The 17,043-nt window shown below is 43.0% G+C and overlaps 1 protein-coding gene across 50 annotated transcripts in view; it reads left to right on the plus strand.

The window, feature by feature from the left end:
• Window positions 1-17,043, plus strand: part of MAP2 (microtubule associated protein 2) — a 225,994-nt gene that overhangs the window by 169,685 nt on the left and 39,266 nt on the right. For 36 of the 50 annotated variants that reach the window (XM_038143125.1, XM_038143113.1, XM_038143122.1 and 33 more), the window contains 2 exons: window positions 6,203-6,316; window positions 8,580-8,657. In XM_038143125.1, coding sequence (XP_037999053.1) covers window positions 6,203-6,316; window positions 8,580-8,657 — 192 coding nt within the window. The remainder of the gene's footprint in view (window positions 1-6,202; window positions 6,317-8,579; window positions 8,658-17,043) is intronic. The other 14 variants (XM_038143129.1, XM_038143115.1, XM_038143118.1 and 11 more) reach the window with 3 other exon arrangements.

The following is a 17,043-nucleotide window of genomic DNA, read 5'->3' on the forward strand; positions in this document are numbered from 1 at the left end:
GTGTCTTCTACTGAGCTGCAATCCTTTATTTGGAGAATTGGATTTGAAAGTGTTCACCTTACCTCTTCCTAGAACAGGAATCCTTCCCTCTGCTTTCTAAAAGAACAGTTTTATTCCCTCAAGAAGGATTCTTTCAGTCTGGTGCATAATGCATCAGTTCAAAATATTCAGCTCAGAAATGAGAATGACCATGCAGCTGAAGCATGATAAGCTTCGTTGATGCCTTAAACAAGTTATGCTTTACAGAGCCCAGGTGGCATCTTCTGTGGCCACGGGAAACCCAAGGTCTTGCTGCCACCCCAGTGACATTGGGTAGAGCTGTTGCCCGAAACAGGAAGGCATGATGCTGCTCCAGTCTGGGAGGACTGTCCTGATGAAATTGTGGAGATGCGATAGGCATTTCATATTAGGAGGCACTGTCCCCGTTGCTGTGCAAGGGGTTCTCAAGGTGGGAAGAAGCAGTAGATAAGTGGGCCCTGTGATCTTGCTGAATGGCAGTCATGGAACACAGGTGGCTGCAGGCAGGAAAGGAGAAGAGCTGAGGAAAAAAATTCTGATCTGTCTGGAGCAACTCTGCCCTGAGAAATCACTGACACTGTGACAGGAGGTGACTAGCAAGCTGTTCTCAGGGCAGGCTGTACCAGCTCCCAGATCACTGCCAGCAGGATCCTTGCATCAGTGCCAGTCACATACCCGTGAGGCAGGGAGAGGCTGTGAGCCCTGCCCATCCTGTCAAAACCAGTCCTCAGAGCGATCATACAGCATTGCGCAGAGGGATCGGGGAGAGAAGATAAAAGGCGCTGCTGGATGTGGGCTGTCAAAAACAAACAGCTGAACAGTTTCACCTAAATGGTGTTCACAGCAAACTCAGCTTCTCCATGAGTTGTCTGAGGTTGTGTAGGTTGGAAGAGAAATAGGAAAAAGTGCTAGAGGCTGAAGGGCAACCATTAAAAGGGCACGTAAAGAACAGACATCACACGTCACTGTGGAGATGTCTCACAGATCTGGTTTTTGCTCTTGCCTTTATAGTTGCAGATTCAAAAAAACCCCAATTTTTTAAAACAATTTTGTGGAAATGTTTATGTCAGGGCCTGAAAGCTCAGACACCTATTTTAAAGGACTTTTGCCACCGTCTGTATATCTGTCTCTGGGGCTGGTAAACATGTCTGTTATAAAAGTTAATGGAATGGAAAGCTGTCATGGGAAATAGAAGTATTGTAGGTAATGTGCCAGTGGAGACATCTGCAGTCCAATGACAAATGCAGCAGGATCAATAAGGAGTGAAGGAGAGCTTTGAAATTACATCTTGGCCTTGCACAGGATCTGATCCCAGATCAGCATCGTGCTGTAGCCAGTTTTTGGCATGTGACCTCATATACCATCCCCTGTCTGAGCCTCTGTCCGGGAAGGGGACCTCAGGTATCAGGAGGGAGTGTTGGAATGATGAATTACAGGTTGGAATTATACCTGCTGTGGTGTAATTCTCGGTGCTAGAGTGGCTGGGCTGCGGATTGGGTGGCTCCTGTGCCCGTGGGTGTGCTTGTGAGAAGGGCAGCAGCCTTTGGAGACAGCAGGCCTTCCAAACACAGCCAAGAGAAAAGGCTGTGGCTCCCCATCCCAGCTGGTTCAGCATCCTCTGTGCATCTTAGTGGAAGGGGTTTGTGTCCCCTAGTTCATCTCTGGGACACGGAGATTCCTGATCTCCTGATTTGGTATGCTGGGGTTTGTGAAAGAATTGGGCTGACTTCCAAAACCAGGAGCACAGAGTGCTTAATTAGTTTGAGTTTTAACTTTGGTTTAAATTAGTGTAGTGCCCCAGACAGGGCTCTGTCCTCTGAGCAGGGCAGAGCCCTCTGTTCCTGCCACAGAAGAGCTGTGGCACTGGCAGCAGCTGGGCAGAGCTGAGCTGGCAGCCCTGTTGGAGTGTGGTCCGAAGTGACCTTTGAGGGAGCAGCAGAATTACCATCCTGGTGTGTCAGTCCCTGGCCTCACAGCTCAACCTGCTCCTTTCAGGGCTTTGGAGAGCTCATGCTGAGGGTTTTCAGTGTGTTTTCTCTCTGTTATGGACATCCCATTCAAGGGCTGCCTATACCTTAGGGTACTGTATTCCCTAAAATCAAGCTGTGAAGCTCCGTCTGTGTCCTGTACCATGAACAGCTGACATCTTGGTAAAAGGAGCAGCATTTTACTCTCTACAAAATGCAAAGAAAAGGCATAAGGCATGTTGCTGTTATTTGTTCGGCTGGAGTCTAAGGTAAAGATGCTCCTTGTTGCTTTTAAGAAATAAATCTATTTGTTGGAACTTGTTTTGTATGTTAATGCCGTTTCTGTGGCACGAAGTAGAGTCAGAGAGAGTCTGCCTGTTTAAAGAGAGGGAAAATAAATGTCTACAAGCAAAACCATGTCTAGTGAATACATAGCCCAGCATCCACAGCATTCAAGCTGCATAATTTTCCCTTTTTTTTTTTTTTTTGGTCTTGTTTTGTTTTTTTTGTTTGTTTGTTCTTTATCATTAGGCTGCCTTGAACTTTAACTGAACCATAAGAAAACTATGAAAAGTCTCAATAGCAGCCCTGTGAGGATTTGACTTACCCACTGGATCTTCTATTTATAGTGTCCATTAGTACAGAGAAGTCTGTCCTTTTGCAGCAGTCATGTATGGCAAAAGCACTGTTCTGATGAACTGGCCGTGCCCCCTGTGTCACCCAAAATATCCATCAGCAGAGTGTTCAGAAATAAGCCTTTCTTGATTAAAGAACACCGCCAAACAAAACAAACTGAACAAAACATACAAGCCCAGAGGCCACTTTTATTTTTATTTACTTATTTTGTGTAGCCTGAAATAGAAATTTCTATTTAACAGGAGACAACCTTTCACCCTCCTGCATAGCTCCCTGGGGAGCATCATCTTTGTCCCAAGCACATTAAATCAGGAAGAGAGCTGAGAGGGTGAGAACTGCCTTCTGAGCTTGTAGAGCCCATTTGTACTAGAGAGCCAGGCTGGGTGGGAACAAGTATAAATTCTGTTAAAAAGGAGGCAGTTTTTAATGATTTGTCTTAACCCTGCTGGGAGGAGGGTTGCAGTAGCTTGACTGATGGAAAGCAGTTGACCAAGGGGATTTCCTTTGGATGTGCTCCAGGGTACTAAACCTGATATAGGTTTGCATATTCTATATCAGAAATTAATTGGAGCCTTTCGTTTTCATGTGAACATAAGCTTCAAAAATGGATTCTTTTACCAGTCTTCCTCATTGAGTCTTGATTTGTTCATCTGAGCCAATAGTATAGTCTTGATGATGTTGCTTTGGTCTGTGGTGTTGTGATTAGTAGCTTGGTGGAAGTTTTGACAGGAGGGCCATGTGTTACATCCTTCAGGTGGCAGCAATCGGTGCAGGGTCTTTTGTCTGTGGCACTCAGAGAAGCTCTGTGCTGTCCTCCATGCTCACCAGAGCTGTCAGGGCAATGCTCTTTCCTGCTCTGAAAGAGCAGAATCTGTACAGGGATACACCAGCTATCCAAGGATGCTTTCTGGAAGAGCAGTTTGTCTCTCCCCAGCCCAAGGAAGGTGCTGCAGCACGCCGTGGTGTGGGGAGGGCCCTGTGTGTCTGCAGGAGGAGGATGGGCCACGCCGCACGTTCCTTCTCCCAGGTTTTCCCAGCTTGTGCTCTGCAGGCTGCCTGTGCCTCACAACACAGGGAGCTGTCAGGACCTGTAAGGATTCCACATTTGTGTCCAGTCCACTGGTCTGCAGCAGCAGCACCGTGTGAGAGTCTGGGAAGCGTCTGCTTTGTGTTTCTCACGCGAGGAAGGAACCAAGAGGTGGCAAGAAGCACCCCCAGCATCTGGCAGGTGTGGAAGCAGCCCAAAATGAGGTGCAAAGCCCCAAAATGATGTGCAGGCCCCTGAAAGGCAGCTGGGAAGATTGCTGGGCTTTAAATCAATATCCCTGTTCTTTGATCTATAGGACTGGCCACGTGCATGACTTGATTTGGTGGGGTATGGTGCTCCATTTGATCTGCTTAACCACAGAGGGGACTTTCATCTCATACTAGGGATGTGTTGTTAAACAGAAGAGCAGAACTAGAGCTGCTATTCGTATTCTCCTCCTCCTGCAGGCACCTTTATCATACATAGCCTCATCTCAAAAAACAGTTGATTTTTTTCTTCCAATGTGGAAGGCTGCCAGAACTTCTCACCCCTGACAGTAGGAAAGCAGCATCTTTAGATTTCTGAATTTATCCTCAAGTTTATATCCATGTATTTAAAATGTTTTTTCAAATTCATGTTTTTCAAATCAGCTTGTTTTTTTCATTGCTTGGTAGTTGTTCTGGTGTATTCCTCCCTCTGCTTTTGCTGTTGGCAGCAGCCAATGGAACTGTTGCAGTCACTGCCCTCCAGGTGACCAGCCAGGAGTGCAGTAAATTGAAAGGTATAAACACCAACAATTAGGAATGTTCTTTGCCAGTGGGTGGGGATTTTTAATATCTCATTAAATAGTTTGTGTAAAAGCAAGATTAACCTAGCACTTTGGTTTTAGACAAACATGGCTGTGGTAATTCACATCTGTGGTTTTTTTGGGAAAAATGATTTGCTTTTCTACAGGACAAATGAAGAGGAATAGTTTCACATTAAAAGTACAAGGGAATTCTGTAAGAGTAACTGTGAAAATAAATCATTATTATTCTAATGGACAGTCCCTTATCAGAGTGGTTGCTGTGAAGTTACATGTAGGGCATTGATTTAAACATACTTGCCCTTCCCAGCCAGTTCTTGCCTGAAGGATGTGGTAATGGGAGAGCAGAGCTTTTATTCCTGCCCTCGGGATGGTGACTAATGGGGGCTCTGGCACGAGCAGGGTGTATTGACATGTGCCATTGCAAACCTCTGTCTCCACACCAGGGCTGGAGAAGCAGTAAAGTTTTGCTCTGTTCCCAGGTGTGCCCAGCTGTGCAGCTGGTGGGTTGTGACTGTGCAGCTTGTGGCCTTCCCTGGGGGTCAGCTCCATCTGTGTTGGAAACAGCTGTCAGACAGCACTTGGATATAGCTGGAGAGGGAAGGGGTTTATTTCCACTGAGTTTGGCTGAGAGAGAGAAATATATTGATTAATGACTAAGGGAGAGCAGACTCACATCCAGATAAGAACCACACACCCTTTGCTCTCTGAACGCTGCTGGACAAGCCCTTAACATCTTGATTTGTTACATCAAAGGCACCTGATTTTCCAGAGGGGAGGAATCTACTCTGGTTGCTTCCACATGCAGCTGTGTGCCTGATGACATTTCACTGCACCTTTGAGTGGGTCTGGAGTCCAGCTGAGACAGTTTCTCAGTTTGCAAGAATTCACTCCTTGAATGGTCCTACCACTACATTCTGCTCACCAGTTGCTCAGCCCCTCTCAGGTGTGCAGCACCCTGTGGGCAGTGGGGAAGAGCAGAGTGTGGGTTCTGTGGCACCCAGCTCTGTCAAGCAAGCGGTGCCTGAGTCAGCTCTGTGCAATGAGCAGGTTGGGGGCCAGCAGCAAGGAGCCGATTCCCCCCAAAAAAGGTCATCTCTGTCATCCCTCTGCATGGTACTCAGACCTACTGCTTAAATAAAGCTTTGCGTGGCAGTCTTCAAAGGGGTGAGGAAGATGAAGTATTGATTTTAACCATGCAGGAATGTTGTTTGGCCCTTCAAGTCCCTCAGCAGCATAGATGGCTGTCTGGGAAGTGCCTTTAAAGCATACTGTGTGCTGCTGAAGAGGAATTAGAGTCCAAAGGGCATGGTGGAATGCAGCTGACTTTGTATATTAAATGTCAAGAAATTAAATTACTCAGCTGCCCATTCTACCCATATGAAAAACAATACCTACAGACATTTTTTGAGACATTTAATAGATGATCATCTTAAAATACTGCAGTTGCTGCACATTGTCCCTAATAGAAAGAACATTTAATATTGATGCTTTGTGCATCCTGATTAGGGCAAGCTCCTGATTTTTATAAATACTTGGCATTTCCCACTGAAACCTTTGGAATATCTGGTCCTTCTCTTTTATTTTTAATGATTTCCTTATATTTCAGGAAAAAAAGATTGCCTTTTAAAAATTGATTACGTCTGCCTCTGGTTTTTTTATTGTTTAAGCTAATCTTTCTGATTTTAAAACACCATTCTGATTGGCATGCTTTTCTTTCTTTTTTTTCTGACTTTGCTACTGCCACAGAAGAAGTGTCTGCGAGGATAGTACAAGTAGTAACAGCTGAAGCTGTAGCGGTCCTGAAAGGTGAACAGGAAAAAGAAGCCCAGCACAAAGATCAGCCTGGATCACTACCTTTAGGTAAAATGAGACAAAGAATGTTCCAGGTATCCTTGTGTCTGCAAATGTCTGTATGCTTATTAAAAAAATGCAGTTCCAGCTGTCTATTCACGTTGCTTATGGTTGTGGTTGTGAACCATAACCACTCCTGGATAAATGCTGGGACACAGGATTATGGCAGGATCCTTGTATTCTCGGTTCTTCATGGCCCTGTGACTGTCTCATTCCCTGTTTGCTCTAACAGCAGTTCTCCACCTTGGTTTTGACTCATGGTTGAGTAGCTCAGCCATGAGTGTGTTTGGTGGTAGGGTTTTGTCATCGTGTTGGTTGGGACTGTTTGTGTTCAGCCATGTGAAGGATTAAAAAACCATCTGAAGAGACAAAGATGGAGTGACAAATAAAGAGAAAGTGAGGCTTTGCTGCTTGGGTGGCAGCTGCTCAAAGAGATGGAGGGGGAGCACCTCCTCAGGAAGCAGAAATGAATGGGACACACCAGGTTGAGAGCACCAGGCAGAGTGAGGGCAGATTGTGGAAGAAGGAGTCACGTGGTAAAAGCAAATTCCAGCAATCTATACTGGAAAGGGTAAGAGTGCCACTGATCCATGCTGTGTCTCCATCCTCCTGTTGCCTCCTTTGTTTAATATCTCTGAAATATACGTGTGTGTGTGTGTGTATCTATAAAAGAAGGTAGGTATACAGCCATTTGTACCTAAAGTGCTTGCTCTTTGCCAGAAAACTTCTGCAGTAGCTCAAAACATGTCCAGCAAAGGCCAGAGAAAGGACATACTTCATCTTGAGGTAAGGAAGTCATGCAAGCCTGTCCTGGGATAGATTCTGCTGAGTGCATGCTCATTGTGATTAAATCAAAACAATGCCCTGCAGTGTTTTCCCCACAGGTAATCTGCTTGTTTTGGTGTAGTGCTTGGCCTTGCCTAGGAATGAATTAAAGTCAATGAGTAATTTAGAATATTTGTTGGAAATTTGGTTCCCACGGTTTTTTGCTTCATTGAACTAACTTAGAACTGCAGCAGGGAGATGTGGTGCTTGGTAATTCCCTTCTTTGCAGAGACTCAGTTTTACATGGAAGACCCCAATCCTCCACATCACTTCACTCAGGCCTCGGAGAGGCAAAATGGGCATTCAGTTCCATCTAGTCAGATAAGTAATTGAAAAGACATTGTGAGAAGTATGTCTTCAGTTAACTGTTGGTGTTACAGTTGCTGTGGTCAGATACATTGTGATGACTTTATAAATACTCTGTCCCTGGACAGCACATCTTAAGGACAATTCACATATGGTCTTTTCCAAATCACACTGGAATCAACAGGAGGAAGCCTGGAAAATTCTTTTGGGGCTTTGAAAGTGCCCTGCCTGTGCTTGGAAAGAAGCCCTCAACAGTAAACTGAGATCTGCCTGTTGAAAGGTGCTGTTGATAAGGCAGATCTGTTAAAGCAGATTTGTTTGGTGGTTTTTGGGTTTTTTTTAAACATTGGTTAAGCCCCAGGAGTGGATCTGTTTCTAAAGAAAAAAAATTCTCAAAGTGATTGGTATGAGATCAAATGCAAAGGTCATGCTGAGTTCATTTAAGAAGCTTGTTTAGAATTTCAACATACTTGAATTGAAGTAATTGAAAAAAAAAAAAAGTTATTTTCAGTATCTGATCTCATGACTGGGAATGAATGTAAATCCCAGTCCAAGTGCATCCAAGTTTTCACTGTGCCTTGCTCAGCTGAATCACTGTTATGTCACAGCTGATATAAGTTCCCCGTGCTGATATCTTTTGCATTTAGACAAGCAATATTTGCATGTGTTCTGTGATTACCTTGAATGCAGCAGAAGAAAAATGTGTGCAGAATGGAGTCTTTTCATGTGCTCAAGGTGGATTAAAGAGATTGGGTGCCAGTTTCTGATAGTCGGTGTGCATTTATAATACCTCTGTACTCAGTTGCTTTTTTGTTGTTGCCTTGGGTGACTGAACACTTTTTAAGAGGCAACACTGATTTAAAAGAGTATCTCGTATTTGATTTTCATAGTGTGCTCTATAACTAGAATTTTGTAAGGAATTCATACCATTAGAAAACAAATCAACAACAGAAGAGTAAATCCTTTTATTATAATTTCAAAAGTCCATGTATTCTGCAAGGATCTGTCTAAAAATCTGGCAGGAATGAGTCCCCATCAGATAATTCCTCGGCTGGGCAGAACAGGCTGACTGCAACTTACATCATGTATTGGTCTTCCTGGAATTAATGAGTCTATCTCATTTTCACTGTTTGATTTCTAGCAGTTGAAGAGTCAGCCAACCTGCCTCCTTCCCCACCTCCATCACCAGCTTCTGAGCAGACTGGAGTTCTGGAGGAAGGTAAGGGTCTCCTGGACATTGCAGAGCAGTGCTGTCAGCAGAGGGATGAGACATGAATCTAAAGGATGGGGAAATCAGAAAATGGAGATACTTTCTGCAGTGGAGATACTTCTCATGTGGAAAAATAAGGCATTCTCAGCAATGACTCCCCATCTGCAAACCAACTGCGGTGCATGGATGAGGTAGATGCATGCACAGAGGTAGCTGGGGGATATGCTAAGTACATCCATGCTAAAGAAAAAGAGATAGTGTTGTTCACTTTTTTGTCTCTTGTATGCAATATGAGCCACTGCTGTTCCAGTGTGGTCACCAAAACTATGATTAAGTATAGGTCATTGTTTGTTTCTTGGGATGTGTTTGGCTGCATTTCTAATATTACCATTGCCTTTTGGTTTGGAATCTTAAATGCATGAAAGCAAGGAGATTCAGAGCTGGATCATTTCTTTGGCCCTTGACCTGTAATTCATGCTGCAGTGCCTGCATGTGTTGGAAGTTCTGCGCACAAAGTGCAGCAGTCACATTGTAGTCTTACCAAGCAAATTTCTATTCTGTTCTGCACGAGTGTTCAGTTTCAGCAGCCCATGATCACTGCATTTTCCTCCTGCTGAAACCTCCTCCAGCAAAGAACTGAAGTGTTGCCTTGATGTTAGGCAGAGGCCTGGATCCCAGCGAAGCTGCCGCAGTGTAGGCGTGCGCGTGAGTGCTTTGTTCAGCAGAAGACAACTGCTGCATCAAGGCCAGCAGCGTAGGGACACAGCAGTGTGTTCAAACTGAGCTGTATCATGGGGATAAGAAGGATTTGGATTCAGAATCTCCAGGGGACTGTCAGTTGAACTCTGCCATGTCAGTTACATTTTTATGTCTCCACTTACTTCCTCCTTGGATTTTCTTTCAGCATTTTCTCTTTCTTTTTGTTCCATAACTGCATGAAAATAATTTCCTATCATCTGCTGAACAAACTTTGTTGGTATTTTAACACAGAGCCTCTCTGGATTTTGCAAGTGGATGGTTGCTATTTCACATGCTAGCATTCTCTAACTCGGTTAATGAGGACACTGCAATTAGGCGTGTTCCATCACGCAGTCATTTTTGAGACAATAAAATTACATGCTGTGTTAACAACAACATTTGTCAGTCCACTCTACTGCAAGGGCCCACTGGGTGTGGTTAGTAACAGTTATAAAGAACTTGAGTAATTGATTGTTGTTTTGTTTGGGTTTATTTTTTTTTTAAATCTGCCTGTTGTGTGTTTAAAGACAATACAACAGTTCCTAGACTCATCACACAGAGGTAATGGCAATCAAAACTGTTAACTAAAAAAAGAACTGGTAAGGCATTAGCAAAGATTTTTAGAATTGTTACCAGGCCTTTATCACTATTTTTTAATACATAATTCACTTGGCTAGTCCTGTGTATGCTTTTTGATTTTTCATATCATGGTAAAGGACTTGTTCTTCTGCTTCAGGCCAATGTCAAGGTTCTTCCCTTAGCCTCAGGTTTGGCTTTGTGTGCTGCTTGTATCAGGCGTATATTTGCATGTATTTTAGAATTTTATAAAGTACTTCTATTGTTTAATTGACAGGACGTTGTGGATTGGCCCCATAGCAAATGGAAAGCATTTTGCTAGTTGTACTAACACAGGAAGGTGGAAAACACTCCACAACTTGAGGTTATTATCTACTGCCAGACCTCAGCTCCCAGCTGTGCAAATGAGTCAGCAAGTCACTGAACATTGTAGCTTTTCTCTTTCCTAGCATGTGGAATTGAATTAATATAATAGCACTTACCCTGCAGAGGTGGTTACAAGGGCTGAAAGGACAATGCTTGGGAGATGTTTCAATGATTTACACAATGTCATGGTTTTTAATAACTTTCCAATAATTTTCTTTACCTTAGTCGAAAGAGACTTTTCCACAACATGGAAGATTTTGATTCAGTGCTTCATTTTTGAGAGCAGATGGCTGTTTTTTAAGGGAAGTACAGATAAAAGTGATGTCCTGAGTCTTTAATGAACTGTACTGGAAGCTTCTTGTTTATGTCTGGCTCTCAAGCCGGAACTCACAGTAGTGTTGTTTGAAGCAATAAAAGGAAATTGGGAATAATTTCACCAGAAATTCATTATGTTGCTTTTTACCAAAATATCAGTGTTGTCAGTTCAGTGTAGTAAAAATGGTAGTAAAAATCTTGTGCTCTGCTCTGTATTAGAAGATACAGTCCTTATTTTCTGTGGCTAAGTTCAGTTTTTGCTGACCTGAGTGAGCCAGACCTGTCAATTTTATTCAGGTAAAGTTTCCGTTCAGAAGAGTTTGCCTCAGTAGGGTTTGACCCAGTTTTCCTGTACTTGTTTAAACCTCCTGTTCCCTATACCATCTGGCAATCCATCCCCATGCATCTTTACTTTGTCCATCTTTCTGCTTAGTAAAATACAGTTTATTAATTAATTGAACAAAGAAGGTGAGCCCTTGGTGTGCCTGCCTCAGACCTTTTTTTTCCCTTCTCCTAGAAGCTCTTCTTAATGCACTTGTCAGTGTGTGTCGCATTGCTTTGAATCCAAGAGACTTCTTCAGTCAATGTAGGAAGGAAATCACTGTTGTAGACTGACAAAGGTGGATGTGGCCAGCCATGCAGCAAACACAAATTAAAAGGGAAAAAAAAAAAAAAGGTAGGAAAGACAGAGAGGTTTGTGGGTCAGGTTTATTTCATGAGAGAAAGGAGTCGGTTGGATGTAGGTTTCTTTGATTTGGCTGCAGGAAAACATTCCAATGAACCTGTCCCTTTTTACTGCTGCAGAAGGTAAGAGAACTGATTTGCCTTATTGAAATTATTATATTTATTTCAACTATAATAACATAATTTTGTTCAGGAAATTAAATTGTCCCTAGCACCCTCTAATCCTTTTATCGATTGTATCTGCTCTTGCAGGACTGACGTAATATTCTAATTTCTTGGCATTTCTTTTGTGCTCTGTGCCTTTTGATGATGGTCAACAATGTCTTCATGTAAAAAAATTTTAAACATTAGAGAAAAGAAGGGTGCTTCTGATGGACTGCCTTTCCCTTTGAAATAGTCAGGTTAGCCTTTCTATACCAAATAAGAATGTTTTGTAAACTGAAAAGAATCAAGTGTTGTTGGAAAATGGATCTGTTGACAGTGAAAATTACTTCTTGAAAGGCATTCTCAAAAGATACAAGGAAAGTAAAGCAGAATTAGCCTTTGTGAGAAGTGATTTTAATCTTGGACTTTAAAATGCATTAGGGATTTTCCCATGTATTGAGACAGAAAAGATTAGAAGGGACTGTAATAACAAAGGATTTTTCTTGTTGCTGAAATAAAGGCATAGCCTCCTTAGAAGGCATCATTATCCTATTAATGAAATTATCTGCCTTAATTCTGAAAATATCTTTCTTTAAACTGATAAAAAAACCAATGTAAATCTGTAAAATAGCCACAGATGTAACAGCCCCAAACAGCAGCAGGCTTTGCACTCCTGGTGATTTTGGGCATCACAATATATGTATTAATTAATCATTTTTACTGCTGTCAGTTCCTGCAGTTTTAAGGAGCAGAGGCAAGGCCTCTGTTTTCTTTCCTACAGTCTGTTCAGAGCCTAGAAAGAAGGGATTTTCAGCCTTGTTTGCAACAGTATGGACAAGTGCTGGGATTTCACCTTCACTCTTGTTGATGCATTTTGCTTTTGGAGGGCCCCTGGGTAAATAAACCCACAGCTGGAAGGAGAACCTCCCCTTCTGCACATCTTCCTTCTCTGTGTTCAGCTTCTTGACCATATCATCCTTTCCTTCTTTTCTTCATGTCCCAGTTCCAGCTGAATAGGTGGCAAGTGCTTCTGTTCATTCAGCTCTTGTCTTCAGTAATTCATGGGCTGCTGTGAGGGCACCCTGCAGAGAAGGGGGAGTTGAAGTTTTGAACCTTCTTGGATTTAGGAGGGAATTAATTCCTGGTATCTCATGCCCTGAACTGTGGGCTTACCCCCTGTAATTTGCCTTTTGCGAACTCTGAACCGCCTCAAATCTGTTACAGAATTTTGTAGATGTTTCTGTGGAGAAGAAATCCACAGGTTCTGCTCTGCAAGAACAGATTGAAATGATTCCCTGAAACCTTGTTTTTGGTTCTTAAGGGAAAAATGGGAAGCTTGGGCACAACGCTGTGCTTAGCATTTCCTACTGCAGTGCTCTGCAGAGCTTCTTGCTTGGCAGAAGTGGGTTGCCAGGTTTTCCTTCCACACCTGCCTCTTTTAATATTGCATGAACCCCTGAATATGGGGGTTGGATTCCACTACAGAGGAGAAGCAGCCAGACTGTCAGTGGTTTGTGTACTCTTTGTTCCCTGAAAGAAACTGTGAATACAGTTCTCCTAACTGACTTCCATGTGGGGTCTTTGTGCACACAGCATACCTTTGGTCCCAGCCAGCCTCAGGGCTGGCACCAGTCTTAAACATGGACCCATGGAATTAGTTTCTCCTACAGCAATCCTTTCCCAGGCAGAAGAAATCCATGCCATGCCACTACAGGACACTTGCTGCCAGTTACTTGAAAAAGCAGAGGAGCTTTTTGTAAAGACACAGATGTTGTTTTTTCATGATGTACTGTAAAAAGAAACTTAAGGCTTACTATTGTTTGCCAGGAAGAAGGTTAAAGCTCTTATAAATGGGATTGTTGTGGATCAAAATTGTTTCCAAGGCTTGGGTAATTGCAGTTAGGATAGCATTCCTGAGCCCTCTTGGTTTGGTGTCCCACAAAGAGATCTCTTATGCTGCCTGTGTTAAAGCCTTGCTTTCTGACAGTGTTGTGGATCTAAGAGTGACAGTTTTGGGGCTCTGGGGCAAGTCCTGTAAGTTATAATTGCCTTTAGAAAGGCCAGGGACACAAAGTTTGGACTTGTACTTGGAGCTGGTAGGAAATTCAATGGAACAGCTGCAGCTGCTTAAGGCACCCCGTGAATCAGTGTTCATCAAACTACCAGGTGTCATACACTGAGAATGAACTTAAACATCTTTTCTCTAGCACTAGATGTTTAGTTTTTCATAGCTTTACTCGTGATGAGGGGATTCCTCAGCCTACAGGAGGTCCCAAGTCTCCCCTCTAGGCTTGCATGGATGAGGTGGTAGGCCAGTCATTTTCATTGGGTAGTGTTATTTTTCTTTGTCTTGCAAAAACTGCCCCTCCCTGTACTTGTCAGTAGCTGGTGTAGTCCCACTAATGTGATTTTCTGCAAGGCTACAGTGATGGGAATAAGCCTGTCATTCCAAAGCATTAGCAAACACTGAGGGGGGAACTAGTTCACCCATGGAAACATGACACAACAGCATAAAATATAGGACTAACATAGACTGCTGTGAGCAGCACTTTGTGGCCTTTATCAGAAAAAAAAAAGGTAGATAGCTATTTGGGGAAGGTTTTTTTGTTTGTTTAAATGCTATTTGTTTACAGGAAAAAGAAAAGTGGGGAATTTTGAAACAGGTGCAATGAAAAATAAAGTCACCACTGGCCAAAATGTAAGCTGGTTTTCTTTTCAATTAAAGAACTTTTTAAAATTTTCACTTTTAAGTACTAAATCTGAATATTATGAGGAATACAACTATGTCAGGACACTTCAGAGGTTTTTAGTACAGTCAGTCAGGTGTGTAATACATATGAGTCTAGTGTGAGTTGTGAGATGTGATTTGTGCACAGCATGTGCTCTTCTAAGTCATTAGTGTGTAGTTTTGAAATTCACTTACTCCTAGGATTGGTTTCTGATGTTGATAAACCCAGCAGAAAGGGCCAGGTACATGCTCCATGTGTTAAAATGCGCAACTGCCTCATTGCTCCATCCTGCATTAACCAGTAGCCTGGCTGGTGTCATCCACTCCAGCATGGCAGTGGCTGGTGGTGCTAGAGCATGTGTCCATCCTGCTTTATTTTTCCCTGTGTGTGTCTGTCTGTCTGTCCTGCAGCCTTTGTCTGTCTGTGTGTGTTTGTAAATGCAGGGGCGGAGGATAAGGTGGGGCTGCTCCAGCACTGCCCTGGCTGTGGGCCTGCTGCCAGCAGGGAGCGGCACCTGGCCCCCTCCATTTCAGTGTCTGTGCCCAAGGAGGAGCCCTGCAATTCAGATGAGGAGTACTATGAACACCCTTTGTTCAGCTCGGAGTGGACTGGCTCTAGCACACACCCCAGTGCCACAGTGAAGAGCACAGAGGTCTTGTTGGGCCATGATGAAGGTGAACTGAGCATGGTCCCATTCGGTTCCTCTTCCCCTCTTTTCACCTGCCATCCATTCCATTCTTTATGTGCCTGGCCTTGCTGCCTTCTGGGGAGGGAAACCTGGTTGTGTTTTTCCCCAGATGGAAGTGGTGCCCCTCCAAGAGTGTCTCCATGTCTCTGCAGCATGAGCAGCTTTGAGGTCAGTGTAGCTGTGGTTCCCACTTAAATCAGGGATCTTGTTCTTCAGGCCTAGCTTAGAGCAGAAGCAGAAGGAGCAGCTAGCTGAAAGAACTGGAAGATAATTTGTTCTTTGTGCTAGAGAAATACTGCCAAGAACAATACACAGAGTAGGACACAATGGGGGAAAAAATATGTCAATACCAAAGATAGCCCTTTAAAAGGACTTTCATTCTCCAGCAGGTGAAGTAAGTAAGTTTTACCCCAGTGTACACAGGTAATTTCAGCCCATATTGGGTCATGTTTGATTTCCAATTGTTTTGTGGACACACTCCATTTGTATTGTGCCAGCTGACTGCAAACACAGAGGGGAAAAAAGCCTCTCTGTACCTCCTGTTTCTATGGCCTGAGCACATCAGTAAGCAGTCCTTTATCAGTAGGGGTTATGTAAAAGGAAAACCAAGGGAGAATCTTCTTCACTGGCTAACAGAACAGCTGACTTCTCGAAGGTGAAATAGTTGATGTTTCATTTCACAGCACTCAGTCTTGCGAGCTGAAGTCAGAAATAGTACTGGATCCTCTAAAGGTTTGTGTCTCAGGAGGATGGAGCTGTCTCCCTGAAACTGGTCACTGGCTGGCTCATTTAAAGAAAACCAGGGTTGTTCAGAATTAACAGGATAATTACAGAATTAAGAGACTAATACTGTAACAGCATCAGAAAGAGATCAGCACTAATAACTGAAGATCATGTCAGCATATCTAACTGAAGGTAGGGAGATAGAAAAATCACAGGGAATAAGCCTTACTTGAGCTGTGTGCCTACAGCAGTACATAACAGCCTGATTAGTTCATGGGAGCTTCCTTTCCAGTCATATCATCTGCCTCTGGTGCGAGTGTAAGATCTCAGAACATCCATATGGAGGAGAAAAAAGGCACATAAGCTGGATCATGAGTGGAAAGATGAACATTATGAGACCCTGAGGTCCTCTCGGCTGGTGAGAGCACAGTGCTAAAATGCCAAGATTCAATCCCTGTATGGGTTGGTCACTTGAGAGTTGGACTTGATGATCCTTCTGTGTGTGAAGGATCCTTCCTACCCTTCCAACTGAGACTCTTGTGTGAAACAGCTGTGCTTGCTGGCCAGCAGTCTGTTTGGCATAAGAGTCTGCTGCACAAAGAGAGGCTATATGATTCTTTTGTTAATTCAAGGAAAACTTTCTAGTTTGAGTAATTATTTTTATTTATGTGGCTTTGTTTTAAGTGTTCCAGGAAATGAAGGAGTACTGCTCAGAGTAAAATAAAAGGCTTTCCTTAGCATTTTTAAATTGAGATACAAAAGGTACAAAAAACACAAAAGTTGTTTTTTTTGTACACATACAAAAGTTCATAATATCAGAAAAAGAAAAGTAAAGCAAGTTTTTCAAGTCAGGGTCTCTTGTAGCTGAAGACCTGTTGATCTGCAAGGCTGCTTTTACAATCTGCCCACATGCAAATATTTCTGCAATGCTCAGGCATTGGTCGGGGTCTGATTCTGAATCTTCTGGCTTCTGTTCATTTAAGATACAGTATCTAATCTTAATTATTTTATGTTATTAATAATGTGTTGTTATTTACATAGTGATGTTTTCTCAGCCTCAAATAGTGTTTATGTTCCTTAAATCACTCTTTTAAGGCCATAGCTGAAATGGATGATTGATTGTCTGGTTTTTACTGGGACAGTCTCAGGACAAAAACAAAGCCCTTGTAATTCCAAGAGGATGGATGCAGAGCTTCCAGATTTGAAAACGCTTTGTTCTAGGTCTGATTCAGCAAAGTATTTCATCATGAGACACATTTTGAACTCAAGGATGTCATCAGGTTGCCTGCAGCGTGCTGCTGGTCAGCTCCTTGAGTACATTGCTGAATCACAGGATTCGCACTTAATCCTTACTTCTTACCAGAGGGACTACTAATAGTGCACAGTAATTTTTATCTGAGTAGCAGTGGCAGGAGTGCAAGCCTGAAATGGA

This window comes from Motacilla alba, chromosome 7 (assembly GCF_015832195.1).
Source record: "Motacilla alba alba isolate MOTALB_02 chromosome 7, Motacilla_alba_V1.0_pri, whole genome shotgun sequence".
NCBI classification, from domain to species: Eukaryota; Metazoa; Chordata; class Aves; order Passeriformes; family Motacillidae; genus Motacilla; species Motacilla alba.